Source organism: Macaca thibetana, chromosome 14, assembly GCF_024542745.1.
Source record: "Macaca thibetana thibetana isolate TM-01 chromosome 14, ASM2454274v1, whole genome shotgun sequence".
In the NCBI taxonomy this organism is placed as follows: Eukaryota; Metazoa; Chordata; class Mammalia; order Primates; family Cercopithecidae; genus Macaca; species Macaca thibetana.
The window spans coordinates 62,654,706-62,674,659 of record NC_065591.1 but is presented as its reverse complement, the minus strand read 5'-3'; the positions used below and the strand labels follow the sequence as shown (position 1 = coordinate 62,674,659).

The 19,954-nt window shown below is 38.3% G+C and overlaps 3 protein-coding genes across 3 annotated transcripts in view; all 3 read right to left on the bottom strand.

The window, feature by feature from the left end:
- RHOG (ras homolog family member G) overlaps positions 1 to 19,954 on the bottom strand; it is a 1,041,648-nt gene that overhangs the window by 512,073 nt on the left and 509,621 nt on the right. The window lies entirely within an intron of this gene.
- Positions 1 to 19,954, bottom strand: part of TRIM21 (tripartite motif containing 21) — a 116,079-nt gene that overhangs the window by 79,534 nt on the left and 16,591 nt on the right. The window lies entirely within an intron of this gene.
- On the bottom strand, positions 8,682 to 9,555 carry LOC126935284 (protein BRICK1-like). The gene has a single exon (XM_050756540.1). The coding sequence runs from the start codon at positions 9,527 to 9,529 to the stop codon at positions 9,302 to 9,304; it is 228 nt and encodes a 75-aa protein (XP_050612497.1). The 5' UTR covers positions 9,530 to 9,555; the 3' UTR covers positions 8,682 to 9,301.

Genomic DNA, 19,954 nt, shown 5'->3' with positions numbered 1-19,954 from the left:
ATCTCTGCTTTTGTCTTTCAAACTCTCATAATGAACACTTCTTCCGTCAGTTCTATAAAAAGAAGCTCCCATACATACCTTTACGTGATCTACTCATACTGTAGGGCCAACCCTACAGGGTCTATGGGTTTTTCTCATGTGTGGAGACAAGGGATCATAGAAATAAAGACACAAGACAAAGAGATAGAAGAAAAGACAGCTGGGCCCCGGGGGACCACTACCACCAAGACGCGGAGACCAGTAGTGGCCCCGAATGCCTGACTGCAGTGTTACTTATTGGATACAAGTCAAAAGGGGCAGGGTAAGGAGTGTAAGGTGTACAGGGTGGAACATGAAGTGAAACAGCATCACAGGGAGATGGTTTGGCCTCCCGATGGCTGTAGGGGGACCTGACTGATGTCAGGCCTTCCACAAGAGGTGTGGAACAGAGTCCTCTCCAACTCCCCCAGGGAAAGGGAGACTCCCTTTCCAGGTCTGCTAAGTAATGATGCCTTCCCTAGGCACTGATGCTACTGCTAGACCAAGGTCAGCTAAGTAGGGGTTGCCTTGCCAGGCACTGGCGTTACCACTAGACCAAGGAACCCTCTACTGGCCCTGTCCAGGCGTGATAGAGGGCTCACACTTGTCTTCTGGTCACTTCTCCCCGTGCCCCTTCAGCTCATATCTCTGTATGGCCTGGTTTTTCCTAGGTTATAATTGTAGAGCAAGGATTATTACAATAATGGAATAAAGAATAATGCTACAAACTGATGATCAATAATATTTATATATCATCGTATCTATAATCGATTTCTAGTATAACTATTCCTATTTTATATATTTTCTTTATTATACTGGAAGAGCTTGTGCCCTCGGTCTCTTGCCTTGGCACCTGGGTGGCTTGCTGCCCACATTATATTGTGTTCTTTTTAAATTTTGTGAACCTTTTGTTTTGACAGTGATATGAATCCCTTCAAGTTCAAGAAAGTAATCAAAGTTTGATAGGCTCTGAAAAAGCATCCCACAGCCCATGCTGCTGTGCTAATGCTTACTTTACAGACACACATGGTGGATGATAGTTTAAGTGGGTCTCTTGACAGTTCTCAGGTATCTCACTCCTCCAGACATTGAAATAAGCTTTTCCAGGTATTGAACAGCAAGAAAATGGTATAAATTAAGGACCTCTGATTCTCCGATGGAAACTTTTCAAACTGTCGTTTGGTGTTCCTCAGTTGACACAGAACATTCTGTATATTAGATTACTGTTGAATAACACTCACTCTCCCAGAGTATACTTCCCCATACATTAACTATTGGCTTTGTCATGTGCACTACTTCCATGGGTGAGTGGGAGGAGTAATTAGTAGGTTTGGTGAAAGCAGAAGCTTAAAGTTTGCTTGTCTAGTGGGGCTTGCCATCTTCTTACTCTGCCACACCATGAGAATGTGACTGGTTAGCTCCCTGGTCCAAGGATGATAAGAGAAAAGTAGAGCAGAGCTGCCAGACCAACTCGCAGTTTGAAGCAGAACCTCACAGCCAAGCCTGGCTTGGATTAGCCGATCCACAGCCAACCTGCAGTTACATAAACAAACAGTCTAGCCAATAAGATCAGCCCACAAAAATAACAGACTTATACATTCTGGAAACTAATTATTTGTCTATTATTTAATACAGTGGATATGTCATTAATTATTTGGTAGAGTATAAACTTGACACATTTAGTTTAGTCACAAAGTTATTTTCTGTCTTATAGTGACACCAGGTGCTTAGATAGAGCATAGCACTAATGAGAACAATATTTCTCATGGTATTTCTAGAGTTGAAGAAATATCATTGTTCCCTCTGACCAAACTCCTAGCTGGAATAGCCTCAACAATGGAGAGAGGAGAGTTCCCACAATGAACTGCCGTAAACTATCCCAAGATAGGGCTGATTGGGATTCCAAAGAAAAACACTAAAATCACGGTGACAGTCCAAAGAATTTATTAGGAAAACCTAAAGGGTGTTGTGGTGGTCCTTGTGATGGACAGTGAGAAAAGATACTCTACCTAGGTATTTCAGCAAGGAGGGGTCAGATTATGGGGCTTATATGAAGGTTCAAGGATTTTGGCTCTGGGCTGGGGCTAGTTTCTGTGTGTTTAGCAACATGTTTGATCTTCAGTGTTTTGAACAACAACCTTAACATCTTTATCAGTGTCTGGAAATGTTAAAGATCCCAGCTTTGGTTAAACCTGTAAAGGAAAACATGTAGCTGACTGGGTCACAGAGTGAATTATCTGGAAAGCCTGAGTAATTGTCAGTATTTGCCTGTACAATTCTTCTACATGGATCCCTGACTGATCCAGACAGCCATTTTAGCTAGGATACCATGAGTGTGCTGATAGCTTGGAAATGGTCAAACTACATAGTCAGAATACAGATTTAACAAAACAAGGCAGGCAAACTTCAGTCTACTTTTTAGCAAAAGCCTTAGAAATAAAATTAATTGAATTTCAGGTTTTGCTTAGGATGCTTCTGCGTTTCTATTGTCCCCTACTTCAAAAAATATGGCTACCTGTGTCTTATCCTCATAACTGGTGATTCAATTGGTCAAGAGTATAACCCGAGCTTTGAAATTTTTCAAAGATGCCCAGAGGATTCTGAAGTACAAGCAAGTTTTAGAAACAATAACCACCTAGTGCTTTTTACTACAAAAGGTATAGGTTTGTACATTATGGACAATTCTTTTATCAAACTCCAACTTCAGAGAATGAAACATGAAAAGATTTTGTGAGAAGTTTGATGGACTACCACTTGCAGTTTTATTCTATTTTATTTTTGATATTTATAAGGATTAAAAGCTGAGAATAGCTTTTAATCTCATAAGCAATTTTCTACCTTTTTCTGACTAATTCAATTACTTCTAATCAAAAGAACATTACAATGAACTTTCTGTAATTTTTGTAATATATTCAAGAATCCATACCAAGGGATGTAAGCAGGTTATGAAAGCTAAATGTATTAAGCCCTTATGATGGTGAGGTTAATTTCCTCCTTCTGGACTTAGCTGGGACCAGTTTTCATAAAGAACCCAGTTTCTCACAGCTACCAAGTAGCTTTAATTCTTTTAGATAAGCTGAAAGAAGCCAAGGGAGTTGAAGATATGGCCAAGAGCCAGCCTCCCTGCCAGGGCAGTATCTGGGTGGTAGAGGTGGGATATCTTCTCTATTGTTGCATCAACAATCCTGTCAGACCATGAACAGGAGACATTCACTTTACCTATTCTTTTCTCTGGGTCATTGGCTGTAGGATTCAAGACTTGTGGAGTTGGCAGTAGGTACAATGGAAGAGAGGACTGGGTGCTATCACAAAGGTGCAAGTAGGGAAATGGATAAAGAAATCATTCTGTCTTCTGTCTCTTAATGCAAAATGCATCCATCTCCTAGAGTAGTGGTTCTTAAATTTTAGTAGGCATCAGAATCACAAATTTCCGGCTCTACTCCAGAGTTTCTCTAGGGAATACAGCCTGAGAATTTGCATTTCTAACAAGTTCCCAGGTGATGCCAGCATTGCTGGTTCTGGAATAACCAATGTCATAAAGAACATGGTCTAGTAATCCTGGAATCTGATCAACCTAATTCATAGGTGGAGGAGGTGGAAGAGAACAAAAAGATAAGGAGGTTGGAATGACAGGGAAAAGAATAAGAATATCTGTAATATGACTCTTTGACCTTCCTTACTCCCTAAATGCAGCATTGGTATTATTTGTTTCTAATGATCTAAATGATTTACAAATTCTGTCTTGGCTGGTGGCTTTTGACTACATGTTTTGGATGGTCTTTGGGAACTGTAACTATAATCCTGGAGCTTCCCCTACTTAAAAACAATTCTATATAACTAGTGCCATTAAATTATCATCAGTCTCTATGAGGCACTAAGATGAAGCAGGATGAACTCATTTATCTATGTGTTTGATCTGTTTGTTAGATGACAAATTTAAAGCACTAAAAACCACTTGGTAATCTGGGTTAGCAAAGTGGAATGAATCTTCTAGAACCCTTAGTTCCTCTATTTCAATTTTCTAGGCTTGGCCTAAGAATGATCAAGTCTATGAACATTTTCCTGGATATATACCTCCCCTCCTAGGAATGAATTGTTTTGGGCGCAGATAATATATACTTTTGATAATTTCACTTATTTGTACCTTGATTTTCCCTTGGAGCCCTAGCTTGCTTTTCTCTTTCTCTGAAGCTGAATTGTTCCTCACAGGATCCATAATCATGCCAACTTCTCTGAACTGACTATATTGTACTGGATTCCCTGAAGTAGGTTCAAACTACAGGGCTGGTATCAGATACGTTTTTCTATTCAGACTTGCATTTAAATCTTTAATCCCTCTTGAGTTGATTCTTGTATATGGTATAAGGAAGGGGTCCAGCAGCAATAATCTGCATATGGCTAGCCAGTTATCCCAGCACCATTTATTGAATATTGGTCCTTTCCCTATTGCTTGTTATTGCTGACTTTATTGAAGATCATGTATCTCCACTTTTGTAGGTTACATATGAGAGATTATATAGTATTTGTCTTTCTGTGCCTGGCTTATAACATAATGTCATTCAGATTCATCCATACTGTTGCAAGTGATGGGATTTTAAGAATAGTATCGCGTTGTGTATACATACCACCTTATCCACTCATCTGTTGATGGCCATTTAGGTTGATTCCATATCTTGGGTATAGTGAGTAATGCTGCAATGAACATGTGAGTACAGACCTATTTTCAACATGGGGTTTTCATTTCCTGTGGATATCCATCAATAAGAGGGTTTAGTGATGGATATCTCATATGATATCCATATGAGAGTCATACTTTTAATTTAAGGAACTTCCATGCTTTTCCCCATAATGACTGCACTAATCTACATTCCCACCAACAGTGTGCAAATGTTTCTTTTTCTCTGCATCCTCATCAGCACTTGTTTTTTTTTGTTCAGGACTGCTTTGGCTATTCACAACTTTTGTGGTTCCATATAAAATTTAGGATTTTCCCCCTCTATTCATGAGGAAAACATCACTGGAATTTTAATAGGGATTGCATTGAATTTGTAGATTGATTTACTTAGTATGGGCACTTAAAAATATTCTTCTAATCCATAAACTTGGGATATCTTCTTACTTGTTTGTATTTTCAACTCCTTTCAGTGTTTTATAGTTTTCAGTGTACAGGTCTTTAACTCCGTGGTTAAATGTATTTCTACATTTTATTTTTTGTAGCTATCGAGAATGGAATTGTCGTCTTATTTTCAGATATTTCATTGTTAGTGTATAGAAACACTTGATTTTTATGTGTTGATTTTATCTATGACTTTTCTAAATTTATTAGTTCCAACAGTTTTTTGTGTGTGGAATATTTAGTTTTCTGTATGCAAGATTATTTCATCTGTAAACAGGGACAGTTTAACTTCTTTCTGATTTGGAGGTCTTATTTTTTCTCTTGCCTAATTGCTCTAAGACTTCAGCACCATGTTGAACACAATTGGTGACAGTGGGAACCCTCGTCTTGTTTCTGATTTTAGAGGAAAATCTTTCAACTTTTCATTTTGAGTGTGTTGTTAGCTGTGAGCTTATCATATACAGTCTTTGTTGTGTTAAGGTACAATTTTTTTTTTTTTTTTTTTTTTTAAATATAGGATCTCACTCTGTCACCAGGCTGGAGTGCAGTGGTATGATCATGGCTCACTGCAGCCTCAAAATTCCAGAGCCCAAATGACCCTCCCACCTTCAGCCTCCCAAGTAGTTGTTACTACAGGCCCACACCACCACGCCCAGCTATTTTTTGTATTTTTAGTAGAGATGAGGTTTCACCATGTTGCCCAGGCTAGTCTCTGACTGCGGGCTCAAGTGATCCACCCTCTTTGTCCTCTCAAAGTTCTGGGATTACAGCCATGAACCACTGTACCTGGCTGAGGTACAACATTCCATACTTAATTTGATAGTTTTTTTTTTAAGTAATTAAAGAATGTTGAATTTTGTCAATTTTTTTTCTGCATTTAATAAGATAATCATAAGATTTGTCCTTTATACTGTTACCATTGTGTATCACATTTATAAACTTGCATTTACTTACCCATCCTCACATCATTGGGGTAAATCCCACTCGATCATGGTTAAATGATTCTTTAATGTGCTGTTGAATTTTGTGCTAGTATTTTGTTGAGGATTTTTGCATCTATAGTCATCAGAAATAAATTGGTCTATAGTTTTCATTTCTTATATCTTGTCTGACTTCGGTATCAGGGAAATGCTGACCTTGTAAAATGAGTTTGGAAGTATTTCTTGTTTGATTTTTTTGAAGTGTGACAAGGACTGGTATTATTTCCTTAAATGGTAGAATTACACAATGAAGCCATCAGCTCGAGTTTTTCTTGGGTGGAAGATTTTAAATTATTGATTCATTTCATTACTTATTCATCTGCTCATATTTTAAATTTCATCATGATTTACTTTTTGATTATGTTTAGATTTTGTATATGTTTATATGTTTAGATTCCTAAACTTATAACCTAAGTTATCCAATTTGTTGGCATATAATTATTCATAGTGGTCTCTAGTGATCCTTCATATTTATATGTATCAGTTACAATGTTTTCCATTTCTGATTTTGAGCATTCTTTCTTAGGTTTGTATAGATTTCTTGGCCTTTCTAAAGGTTTATATTGTTTGTCTTTAACAACCCAGTTTAATTTATATTTTCTATCATTTTTCTAGTCTCATTTCTGCTCATGCCTTTTTTTTTTTTCCTGTACTAATTTGGGGCTTAGTTTCTTTTTCTATTTTCTTGAGGTGTAACAATTAGGCCATTTGTTTGGGATCTTTTTTTGATGCTGGCACTTATTGTTGTAACAATAAGGCACTTATTCCTTCTTAGATTGCGTCTGCTGCATCCCATACGTTTTGGTGTGTTGTGCTTCCATTTTATCTCAATCTTTAATTTCCCCTCTAATTTATTTGACCCTTTGATTTTTCAGGAAAATATTTAAGTTTCCATATGTTGGTAAGTTTTCAAAAATTCTTCCAGTTATTGCTTTTTAGTTTCATACTATTGTGGTCTAAAAAGATACTTGATATGATTTTGATTTTTTTTAATTTGTTAAGCCTTGTTTTGTGGATTAACATGATCCATCCTCGAGAATGTTTTTTGTGTACTTGAGAATATGTATGCTGCTATTCTTGGATTAAATGTTCTGCATATGGTTATCAGGTTCATTTGGTCTAGAGTTCTCTCTAGATTATTTGCACATTGCTGAAAGTGGGGGTATTGACGTCCCCTAGTAATTGTATTATACATTCTTTGTCTATTAATATTACCTTTATATATTCAGGTGGCCTGATGTTGGCTACACAGATATACTTACAATTGTTATATCTTCTTGATGAATTGACCCCTTTATCAACATATATTATCATTTTACAGTTTTTGACTTAAATTCTGTTTTACCTAAGTATTACCCCTGCTCTATTTTTGGTTCCCATTTGCGTGGAATATATTTTACCATCTTTACCGTTGGTGTGTGTGTTTTCACAGGTGAAGTGAGTCTCATAGGCAGCATACAGTTGAGTCTTTTTTAATCTATTAAGCCACTCTGTCTTTTGATTAGGCAATTTAATTCATTTACATCCAAGGTAATTATTGATAAGTAAGGCCTTAGTATTGCCATTTTGCTAATTGTTTTGTATTTTTTTTTAGAGCCTTCGTTTCTATCTTGTTATCTTCCTTTGAAAATTTCTGTAGTGGTAAGTTTTGATTCTTTAATTTTTATCTTGTGTATTTACTATAGGTTTTTGCTTTGACATTTACAGGAAGCCTACAGACAACATTGTAATAGGCTATTTTAAGCTGATAAATTTGATTAAACATTTCTACGCTTTACTCAACCTCACCCACATTTTATGTTTCTGATGTCACAATTTACACCTTTTATATTGTCTGTCCCTTAATGATTAGTGTAGCTATTTTCAGTTTTGTCTTTTAACCTTCATACTAAAGATGGAAGTAACTTACATATTACTATATATCACCATTAGAGTATCAGAGTATTCTGAATCTTGGCATATACTTAAAAACAAACAAACAAAAAAAAACTGAGTTTTATACTGTCAGCTATTTTCATGTTACAAATTAGCTCCCTTTTCTTTCAGCTTCAATTTTTCCTTTAGTATTTATTGTAAAACAGGTCAGGTGTTGATGCATTCCCTCATCTCCTGGCTGTCTGGGAAAGTCTGTCTCTCTTCATTTCCAAAGGACAACTCACTGGGTAAATGCTGCTTCATTAGCTTTTTTCCCCTTCAGTCCTTTGAGTATGTTGTCTGGCCTATAATGTGTCTGTTGAGAAATCCACTATCAGACTTATAGAACTCCCTGATAGGTGACTTTTCTCTTTCTGTTTTCTCCTTGTCTTTGATTATGGTATGCCTCGATGTCTTGTTTAGATTGAGTCTTATTTCTAAAACCTTTTACCTTCTTGTACCTGGATATTTATATATTTTCCCAGATTGGAAAGTTTTTACCTATTTTTTAAATTAAGCTTTCTGTCCTTTTCTCCTCTTGTTCTGCCTAAACTTCTATAATTCAAGAATTTGCTCTCTTGATATTATCCCATAAATTCCATAGGCTTCTTACTTTTTTCTCCTTTGTTTTCTTTTTTCTTTTTTTTCAGATAAAAAGTTGAGTTTATTAGGGAAATATGAGAGGCATAGACACTCCCAAGTGACAGAAAGAAAAGTCTAAAAATGTCCCTTCAAGCCAAGTGGGGGCCTGGCCTTGACCTCCCCAAATCAACAAGAAACTGGTGGGTCTGCAACAACATTCTCTGGCAGGCACATTGCCAGGGCATGAGTGTCTTGGCCAGGACTGCCCCCCACTTCCCACCAAAGGTGGTGAGGAGATAAAGACTGTTCACAGAAGCAGTGTAAAGGCAATGAGAACTTTAAGGAAAGTTTGAGAGAGAGAGAAAGAAAGATAGAGGCGGGGAGGACCTTCACAAAGAGTCCCAGGGTTTTGGCTGTGAATGTCTCAAATACCTTGACAAGTAGATCTATAAAATGTTACTGAAAAGGTAAAATGCCTAATGTCGTTTCCAACAGTTCCTCTGGACTTCTCCCCACATAACACACCACAGCCCAGATGGCAGAGCCCAAAGGCCACACTTTTGAAAAAAGAAAAACAAGAATAAGCCCTGTTGCTCTTTAAGGAGAAAGGAAGGAGCTGAAGGCTACTGGGGCCTTTCCCATGTGGCCTGTGTTGTATAAAGCAACTTCCCAGCAGCAGCAGGTCACTGTTCTAGGTGAGTGTCTCACCTTTTGTCACCCGTGCTTCAATGTACTCTATTCTCCGTTCAAGGGCTGTCAATTTCTCGTTTAGTGTTGCAAGTCTTGAACGACAAGACATATCGAACGAGTTGAGAAAGTCCGCGATTTTCTTGATGTTGCTGGTGATTATCTCAATGTACTCCCGGTTAGGCCAGTCCTGGTGAATCTCCTGCGGCACTGGATCCTCCTGTCCCGCCATGGCGGCCACCTGAGGAAGAGCGACTGCTCTCCTTTGTTTTCAAATTTTCCTCTGCTTGATCAATTCTGCTGTTGATTCTATTTGATGTTTTTTCATTTCTGTTGTATTGCTTAGCTCCAGAATTTAAAAAATTTCATCTATTATATTTGTCTTCCTAGTTTTTTTTTTAATTATTTCTCTGTATTTTCTTGAGTCTAAGATTTTTAAAAACAATTATTTTGAATTTTTTATCAAGTAGTTGATAGATCTCCATTTTTGGGGGTCGGCTACTAGGAAGTCATGTTCTTTTTATGGTGATGGCTTAGCATTTCAAGTTTCTTACTGTGTTACATTGTCTTTTCATTTGGTGGACTAGTCATCTCTTCCAGACTTTTTGGACTGGTTTTGGTGGGGAAAGACTTTCCCCTAAAAAGAGGGGTGAAAGCATTGGCTGGGTGGGGTTCAGTGGTTTTGGCACTGGAGATGGCACATCGGTATAGTCTCCATGAAGCTCTGTCTGCTGAGATCATGGTAACTAAAATTGCAGGGATCCTCAGCGGCCAACCCTGGGGATGTCTGAAGAAGCAATGAGGGCTGTTGGGGTCTATTGTGGCAATGACTGCTAGAGTCCTTCAAATCCTTTTCTCCCCTCAGGGAAGTTGTTGCTGAGGGGATCCCTCTTGGCATTGGGTCCAACTTGCAGGCCTGCTTGAGTTGACAGTGGCACCCATGTCTGATGAGTAGTGCTCATGGAGGCTTGAAGTAAGGCATGCATAGAATGACTATGGCTTTGAGCCTGGCGTGGTAATGGCACCAGGACCTGGGGTTCAGACACTCATACTGTTAAATTTGTAATGGTATGTGAAGTGTGGGTGCTTATGAAGCAGTCATGGATGGGAGCACAGTTGTACATAAAGCTACAATGGATCTGGGGTTTAGCTCTCTATGGGCACATGCTGAGATGTTAGCTCTGGGTGCAAATTGCTCTGGTGTCTGAGGCATGGGCCTACATTGTGCAGCCTTGGATCTAGGACGGGAGCACAGGCTAGCTACCTTAGTGGCAGCTGAGCTGGTGTCTCAAGTGTTGGCATGCACAGAGAGACTTTGGCTTCAGGGTCTGGGTGTGAATTAGCTTGCTATGGTGATGGATCTGGTGTCAGAGGCATGGGTAGGCACAATGCAGCCACAGAGCCAGGATCTGGAATGTGGACACTTGTGGAGTGGCCATGGCTTGGAACATGCCGTATTGGGAGAGGTGGCAGCTCTAGTCCTGGAGAGGCACAACAGCAGCTGCTTTTTGGTGTGTGTGCAGCTGTGTCTCCCTCTCTGGGATTCTCCAGTATGAATGGTCATTGATTGCCTAAGTTGAAGAAGATGCTGGTTTCTTTTTCAGAGCAGACCACACTGGAAACCACAGTGGTACCTGCCCCATGGCTGATACAATCACGCCTGTCTTCTTTGTTTGTAGCCACCTCAGGTATGCCCTTCTCACCAGTGATCCTTTGTGTGGATATTCTCTATTTTTGCTCCACCATGTTGCTGCAGATTCTCAAATTGGCTCTTGAGGCCCCCCAGGGCTATTTTGATTTGTGGATAGCTCTCTATTTGTGTGGGTAGGTATATGTTGGGAAAGAAGGCTAGCATCTCCTACTGTGCCAGTTATCTTCTACTCTGCCATTGTGATGGCATCCAGTATTATTTTAAGATGTCAATATTTACTATAATCCAGGAATTCTATTACAATTTATTCTAGTTGTAAACTTAAAATGATTTTGAAAAACTATACATCTCTTCATGCACTTAATGAGGTCATGGCAAATGTTGGAGGATCTCTCTAAAGAACATGTTCAGCCTCTGGTGTTTGATCTGAAACTTTCAGAATGGGAAAGATTTAGATGATCCTATTATCAGTCTAGAAATACTTTTAAAAACTCATCACTCCCACTTTAGGATTTTAGTGTTTTCAGTTTCAGTCCTTCTTGAGGTTAAGCAGTAACCAAGGATCTATATTGCATGCAAAACAGTGAAAATATTTGAAAGGAAGCACTAACCATGGAAAGGAATAACTGGTACCAGTCACTGCAAAAACATGCCAAATTGTAAGACCATCAATGCTAGGAGGATCAACTAATGAGCAAAATAACCAGCTAACATCATAATGTCAGGATCAAATTCACACATAACAATAGTAACCTTAAATGTAAATGGGATAAATGCTCCAACTAAAAGACAAAGCCTGGCAAATTGGATAAAGAGTAAAGAGCCATCAGTGTGCTGTATTCAGGAGACCCATCTCATGTGCAGAGACACACATAGGCTCAAAATAAAGGGATGGAGGAAGATTTACCAAGCAAATGGAAAGCAAAAAAAGGCAGGGGTTGCAATCCTAGTCTCTGATAAAACAGACTTTAAACCAACAAAGATCAAAAGAGACAAAGAAGGCCATTACATAATGGTAAAGGGATCAATTCAACAGGAAGAGCTAACTATCTTAAATATATATGCACGCAATACAGGAGCACCCAGATTCATAAAGCAAGTCCTTAGAGACTACAAAGAGACTTAGACTCCCACACAATAATAATGGGAGACTTCAACACCCCACTGTCAACATTCGACAGATCAATGAGACAAAGTTAACAAGGATATCCAGGAATTGAACTCAGCTCTGCACCAAGAAGACATAACAGACATCTACAGAACTCTCCACCCCAAATCAACAGAGTATACATTCTTCTCAGCACCACTTTGCACTTATTCCAAAATTGACCACATAGTTGGAAGTAAAGCACTCCTCAGCAAATGTGAAAGAACAGAAATTATAACAAACTGTCTCTCAGACCACAGTGCAATCAAACTAAAACTCAGGATTAAAAAACTCACTCAAAACTGCTTAACTACATGGAAACTGAACAACCTGCTCCTGAATGACTACTGGGTCCATAATGAAATGAAGGCAGAATTAAAGATGTTCTCTGAAACCAATGAGAACAAAGACACAACATACCAGAATCTCTGGAACACATTTAAACCAGTGTGTAGAGGGAAATTTATAGCACTAAATGCCCATAAGAGAAAGCAGGAAAGATCTAAAATTGACACCCTAACATCACAATTAAAAGAACTAGAGAAGCAAGAGCAAACACATTCAAAAGCTAGCAGAAGGCAAGAAATAACTAAGATCAGAGCAGAACTGAAGGAGATAGAGACACAAAAAACCCGTCAAAAAATCAATAAATTCAGGAGCTGGTTTTTTGAAAAGATCAACAAAATTGATAGACCACTAGCAAGACTAATAAGAAAAGAGAGAAGAATCAAATAGTTGGAATAATAAATGATAATAAAGGGGATATCACCACCAACCCCGCAGAAATACAAACTACCATCAGAGAATACTATAGACACCTCTATGGAAATAAACTAGAAAATGGAGAAATTCCTGGACACATATACCCTCCCAAGACTAAACCAGGAAGAAGTTGAATCCCCGAATAGACCAATAACTGGCTCTGAAATTGAGGTAATTAATAGCTTATCAACCAAAAAAAGTCCAGGACCAGACGAATTCACAGCTGAATTCTACCAGAGGTACAAGGAGGAGCTGGTACCATTCCTTCTGAAACTATTCTAATCAACAGAAAAAGAGGAAATCCTCCCTAATTCATCCAGCATCATCCTGATACCAAAGCCTGGCAGAGACACAACAACAAAAAAAGAGACTTTCAGACCAATATCCCTGATGAACATCGATGCAAAAATCCTCAATAAAATACTGGCAAACTGAATCCAGGAGCACATCAAAAAGCTTATCCACCAAGATCAAGTTGCTTCATCCCTGGGATGCAAGGCTGGTTCGACATATGCAAAGCTATAAACATAATCCAGCATATAAACAGAACCAAAGACAAAAACCACATGATTATCAATAGATGCAGAAAAGGCCTTAGACAAAATTCAACAGCCTTTCATGCTAAGAACTCTCAGTAAATTAGGTATTGATGGAACGTATCTCAAAATAATAAGAGCTATTTATGACAAACCCACAGCCAATATCATACTGAATGGGCAAAAACTGGAAGCATTCCCTTTGAAAACCAGCATAAGACAAGGATGCCCTCTCTCACCACTCCTATTCAACATAGTGTTGGAAGTTCTGGCCAGGACAGTCGGGAAAGAGAAAGAAATAAAGAGTATTCAAGTAGGGAAAGAGGAAGTCAAATTGTCCCTGTTTGATGATGACATGATTGTATATTTAGAAAACCCCATTGTCTGAGCCCAAAATCTCCTTAAGCTGATAAGCAACTTTAGCAAAGTCTCAGGATACAAAATCAATGTGCAAAAATCACAAGCATTCTTATATACCAATAACAGAGAGAGAGCCAAATCATGAGTGAACTCCCATTCACAAATGCTTCAAAGAGAATAAAATACCTAGGAATTCAACTTACTAGGGATGTGAAGGACCTCTTCAAGGAGAACTACAAACCACTGCTCAATGAAATAAAAGAGGACACAAACAAATGGAAGGACATTCCATGCTCATGGATAGGAAGAATCAATATCATGAAAATGGCCATACTGCCCAAGGTAATTTATAGATTCAATGCCATCCCCCATCAAGCTACCAATGACTTTCTTCACAGAATTGGAAAAAACTACTTTAAAGTTCATATGGAACCAAAAAAGAACCCGCATTACCAAGTCAATCCTAAGCCAAAAGAACAAAGCTGGAGGCATCACGCTACCTGACTTCAAACTATGCTACAAGGATACAGTAACCAAAACAGAATGGTACTGGTAACAAAACAGAGATATAGACCAATGGAACAGAACAGAGACCTCAGAAATAATACCACACATCTACAGCCATCTGATCTTTGACAAACCTGACAAAAACAAGAAATGGGGAAAGGATTCCCTATTTAATAAATGGTGCTGGGAAAACCGGCTAACCATATGTAGAAAGCTGAAACTGGATCTCTTCCTTACATCTTATACAAAAATTAATTCAAGATGGATTAAAGACTTAAATGTTAGACCTAAAACCATAAAAACCCTAGAAGAAAACCTAGGCAATACCATTCAGGACATAGGCATGGGCAAGGACTTCATGTCTAAAACACCAAAAGCAATGGCAACAAAAGCCAAAATTGACAAATGGGATCTAATCAAACTAAAGAGCTTCTGCACAGCAAAAGAAACTACCATCAGAGTGAACAGGCAACCTACAGAATGGGAGAAAAGTTTTGCAATCTACTCATCTGACAAAGGGCTAATATCCAGAATCTACGAAGAACTCAAACAAATTTACAAGAAAAGAAAACCCCATCAAAAAGTGGGTGAAGGATATGAACAGACACTTCTCAACAGAAGACATTTCTGCAGCCAACAGACACATGAAAAAATGCTCATCATCACTGTCCATCAGAGAAATGCAAATCAAAACCACAATGAGATACCATCTCACACCTGTTAGAATGGTGATCATTAAAAAGTCAGGAAACAACAGATGCTGGAGAGGATGTGGACAAATAGGAATGCTTTTACACTGTTGGTGGGACTGTAAACTAGTTCAGCCATTGTGGAAGACAGTGTGGCAGTTCCTTAAGGATCTAGAACTAGAAGTACCATTTGACCCAGCCATCCCATTATTGGGTATATACCCAAAGGATTATAAATCATGCTGCTATAAAGACATATGCACACGTATGTTTATTGTGGCAGTATTCACAATAGCAAAGACTTGGAATCAACCCAAATGTCCATCAATGAGAGACTGGATTAAGAAAATGTGGCACATATACACCATGGAATACTATGCAGCCATAAAAAAGGATGCGTTCATGTCCTTTGTAGTGACATGGATGAAGCTGGAAACCACATCATTCTCAGCAAACTGTTGCAAGGACAAAAAACCAAACACCCACATGTTCTCACTCGTAGGTGGAAATTGAACAATGGGAACACTTGGACACAGGAAGGGGAACATCACACACTGGGGCCTGTCGTGGGGTGGGGGGAGTAGGGGAGGGATAACATTAGGAGATATACCTAATGTAAATGACGAGTTAATGGGTGCAGCACACCAACATGGCACAAGTATACATATGTAACAAACCTGCACATTGTGCACATGTACCCTAGAATTTTAAAGTATAATACAAATAAATAAATAAATAATTGCCAATAAATAAATAATTGCCAAGTCTGTTGCCAAGCATTTGGCTTGGGCTGTTGGTGGAACTCACAGCTATCTATGGCTCTAAGATTTGTGTTTTTTCCTGAAGCCTCAAGACAGTAACATCCTAATTGTGTCAAGATATAAACTCCATGAGTGATATACAATTTAATTGTCTTATCCATTCAAACTTCAGTCATTCAAATATTTATTAGGCCTTAAATTTATGAGGCCTTAAATATATCAAAGATGGAATTCTTGTGCTCAAGTATTACAGGATTAGAGCAACAGGACAGGAGAACAAGTGTGAAGGAGCAGCACTAAGTATCTTTATTGTCTCCTCTCTCTAAACTCAATTTTTAACAGCCCAGTGCTGCCAGAATTCCCATCTCATATGCTTAGTTATGGCCTGATTTTATGGTGACTGATTGAGTTTTCTGAGGACTTAGTCGGAAGTCTAACTGTAGTCTATTTTGATGTCTTGCTGCTTCTAGTCTCCTGACTCTAGCTGACCTATGTTTCTAAGTGTCTGCTATTCCCAGCAATATCACCCACAGAAAAGGAAGTGTGTAGATATAAGAATCTGAAGATGACATCTGTATCCATTGTGATTAGAAAGTACCCAGGTTAGTATCTGACCAAAGGAAAGAAGTTCAGTAAATAACAGCTGTCATTGATACTAAATCCTAAATTTTCTGAATGGCGTGTTACTGTTTCCCTCTAGTTTTAGCTTATAACCTCAGGTATAGACAGCTCCAATGCCATAGATCCTCTCCCTAGTGTAGAACAGTTTTCTGGATGGTCTTGGACTGACATGGTTCTCCCCTTGCTTTTAGTTCTAAAGAATTATAGAATGTGCAGGGAATACAACATCCTGAGATACGAAAGAACTGGATGGAACAGACCGGCTCTGCTTTAGTTCTCCCTAGGAACAGGATGTCTTTCAATGTTTTAGCCCAGGGTGTCATGTTGCCTCAGGAACAAAACCCAGAGGGGTCTTTCTAGGGTCCCTGAAGTGTGGTTCAAATGCGGCACACACCCAGGTGAAACTCAACCTATCCTGGTCAACTTTCTTGAGCCTTGGGGGACCAGCTTGGCATGAATTCTAGCCTATTGCCCTTTGCTGCCTACCTGTAAATAATAAATCTGCTTCATGTAAATTGTGTGGGTGTTTTGTCTCATAAGCCTCTGACAAGTTAGTAACCATTGCATGGTGAAACTACTTCACACCCAGAGCCTTGTGTTGTAATACCCTAAAGGTTCCACATCTTAACTTTTAACCTTTATTTTAGGTCGTAACTTTTGTTCTGCTCCCAGAGTAAAACATTTCTATGTGCCTTGTTCTTTCCTATACTTTCCTTGATATGCCAGACATCAGATGTAATGGTAATTGAGCTGAAGTGTTTCAAGTAGAAATAAGACTTCCCAAAGAAGAAGCCACACAAGACATGGGGTCAAGCTGGAACAAAGTCTAAGAATGCAGGAGTATAGGATTGTTGGTAAGGGTGGGCTTTACTTGAACAAACATTCTCTTTAGAAATGGCTTTGCAGTTTTTGCCCATTCAGTATGATGTTGGCTGTTGGTTTGTCACATATGGCTCTAATTTAAGATATGCATCTTCAGTACTTAGAGTTTTTAAACCCGAAGGGATGTTGAATTTTATCAAAAACATTTCCTGCATCTATTGAGATAATCATGTGGTTGTCTTTAGTTTTGTTTACGTGATGAACCACATACTGAATAGGCAAAAGCTGGGAGCATTTCCCTTGAAAACTGGCACAAGACAAGGATGCCCTCTTTCACCGTGCCTATTCAACATAGAATTAGAAGTTCTGGCCACAACAATCAGGCAAGAGAAAAGAAAAAAAGGGCATACAAATAGGAATAGAGAAAGTCAAACTATCCCTGTTTGTAGATGATATGATTCTATATCTAGAAAACCCCATTGTCTCAATCCCAAAGCTTCTTAAGCTGATAAGCAACTTCAAAGTCTCAGGATACAAAAGAAATGTGCAAAAATCACTAGCATTCCTATATACCAGTCAAGCCAGGGGCCAAATCATGAACTCATTCCCATTCACAATTGCCACGAACAAGGATCAAATGCCTAGGAATACAACTAAGAAAGGAAATGAAAGATCTCTACAAGGAAAACTCCAAACCACTGCTTAAAGTAATCAGAGATGACACAAATGGAAAAACATTCCATGCTTATGGATAGGAAGAATCAATATTGTGAAAATGGCCATACTACCCAAAGCAATTTATATATTCAATGCTATTCCCATTAAACTACCATTGACATTCTTCATAGAAGTAGAAAAAGCTATTAGGTTGGTGAAAAAGTAATTGCAGTTTTTACAATTATTTTCAATAGCAAAAACCATAATTACTTTTGCATCAACCTAGTATTTTAAAATTCATGTGGAACCAAGTAAGAGCCCAAATAGCCAAGGCAATCCTCAGCAAAAACAAAGCTGCAGGCATTACCCTACCCAACTTCAAACTATACTACAGGGCTATAGTAACCAAAACAGCATATTACTGGTACAAAAACAGACATATAGAGCAATGAAACAGGATAGAGAACTCAGAAATAAGACTGCACACCTATAACGATCTGATCTCCAACAAACCTGACAAAAACAAGCAATGAAGAAAGAATTTAGTAAGTAGTGCTGGGAGAACTGGCTAGCTATATGCAGAAAGTTGAAACTGGATTCCTTCTTTATGCCTTATACAAAAATTAACTCAACATGGATTAAAGACTTAAATGTCAAAGCTAAAACTGTAAAAACCCTGGAATATAACCAATACAATACCATTCAGGACATAGGCATGGGCAAAGATTTCATGACAAAGATGCCAAAAGCAATTGCAGCAAAAGCAAAAATTGATAAATGGGACCTAATTAAATTAAAGATCTTCTGCACAGCAAAAGGAACTATCAGAGTAAACAGAAAACCTATAGAGTGGGAGAAAAATTTTGCAAACTATGCATCTGACAAAGGTCTAATAGCCAGCACCTATAAGGAACTTAAGTTTACAAGAAAAAAAAAAATTAAAAAGTGGGCAAAAGATATGAACAGACACTTTTGAAAAGAAGATATATGTGGCCAATAAACTTAGGAAAACAAGCTCAACATCTCTGATCATTAGAGAATGCAAATCAAAACCACAATGAGATACCATGTTAGTCAGATGGCTATTATTAAAAAGTCTAAAAATAACAGATGCTGGCAAGTTTGTAGAGAAAAAGGAACACTTATACACAGTTGATGGGAGTATAAATTGGTTCAACCATTGTGGAAGATAAAGTGGCAATTCCTGAAAGACCTAGAGACAGAAATATCATTCAACTCAGCAACCCCATTACTGAGTGTATACCCAAAGGAATATAAATCGTTTTATTACAAAGCCACATGTATGCATATGTTCACTGAAACACTATTCACAATAGCAAAGACACGGAATCAACCTAAATTCCCACCAATGATAGATTGGATAAAGAAAATGTGGTACATATATACCATGGAATACTCTGCAGCTGTAAAAAAGAACAAAGTCATGTGCTTTGCAAGGAAATGGATAGAGCTGGAGGTCATTATCCTCAGCAAATTAACACAGAAACAGAAAACCAAATACTGCATGTTCCCACTTATAAGTGGGAGCTAAATGATGAGAACACATGGACACAGAGAAGAACACCACATCCTGGGGCCTACCAGAGGGTAGGAGGAAGGAGAGGATCAGGAAAAATAATGGATACCAGGCTTAATACCTGGGTGATGAAATAGTCTGTACAACAAAGCCCCATGACACACATTTACTTATGTAACAAACCTGCACATCCTCCACATGTACCCATGAACTTAAAAGTTAAAAAAAGCCTCCTACTTCCTTTTAAACAGGATAGAATTCTTGGTCTAGTTTTTCCTGTAGAAATATCAACTTAGAAAAAAAACATGAGAAGATCACTTTTGTTTTAGGATTTATGGTATCTTACCCCTCTCTCCCACTCCTCTGGTCATGAAAGAATACCATGCATGCGAGAGTTTAGCTCTTATTCCTGAAAATATTCTCCTTGATTGTTTGCTTTGTCATGGGAAGTTGGCAGCTTGACATAAGCTTGTTTCTGCTTCTCATAGAAATGCTAGTGATTTTTGCACATTTCTTTTGTATCCTGAGACTTTGAAGTTGCTTATCAGCTTAAGAAGCTTTGGGATTGAGACAATGGGGTTTTCTAGATATAGAATCATGTCATCTG

Excerpts from the sequence above, each read along its gene's own strand:
- LOC126935284 (XM_050756540.1), bottom strand. The coding sequence starts at position 9,529 with ATGGCGGGACAGGAGGATCCAGTGCCGCAGGAGATTCACCAGGACTGG.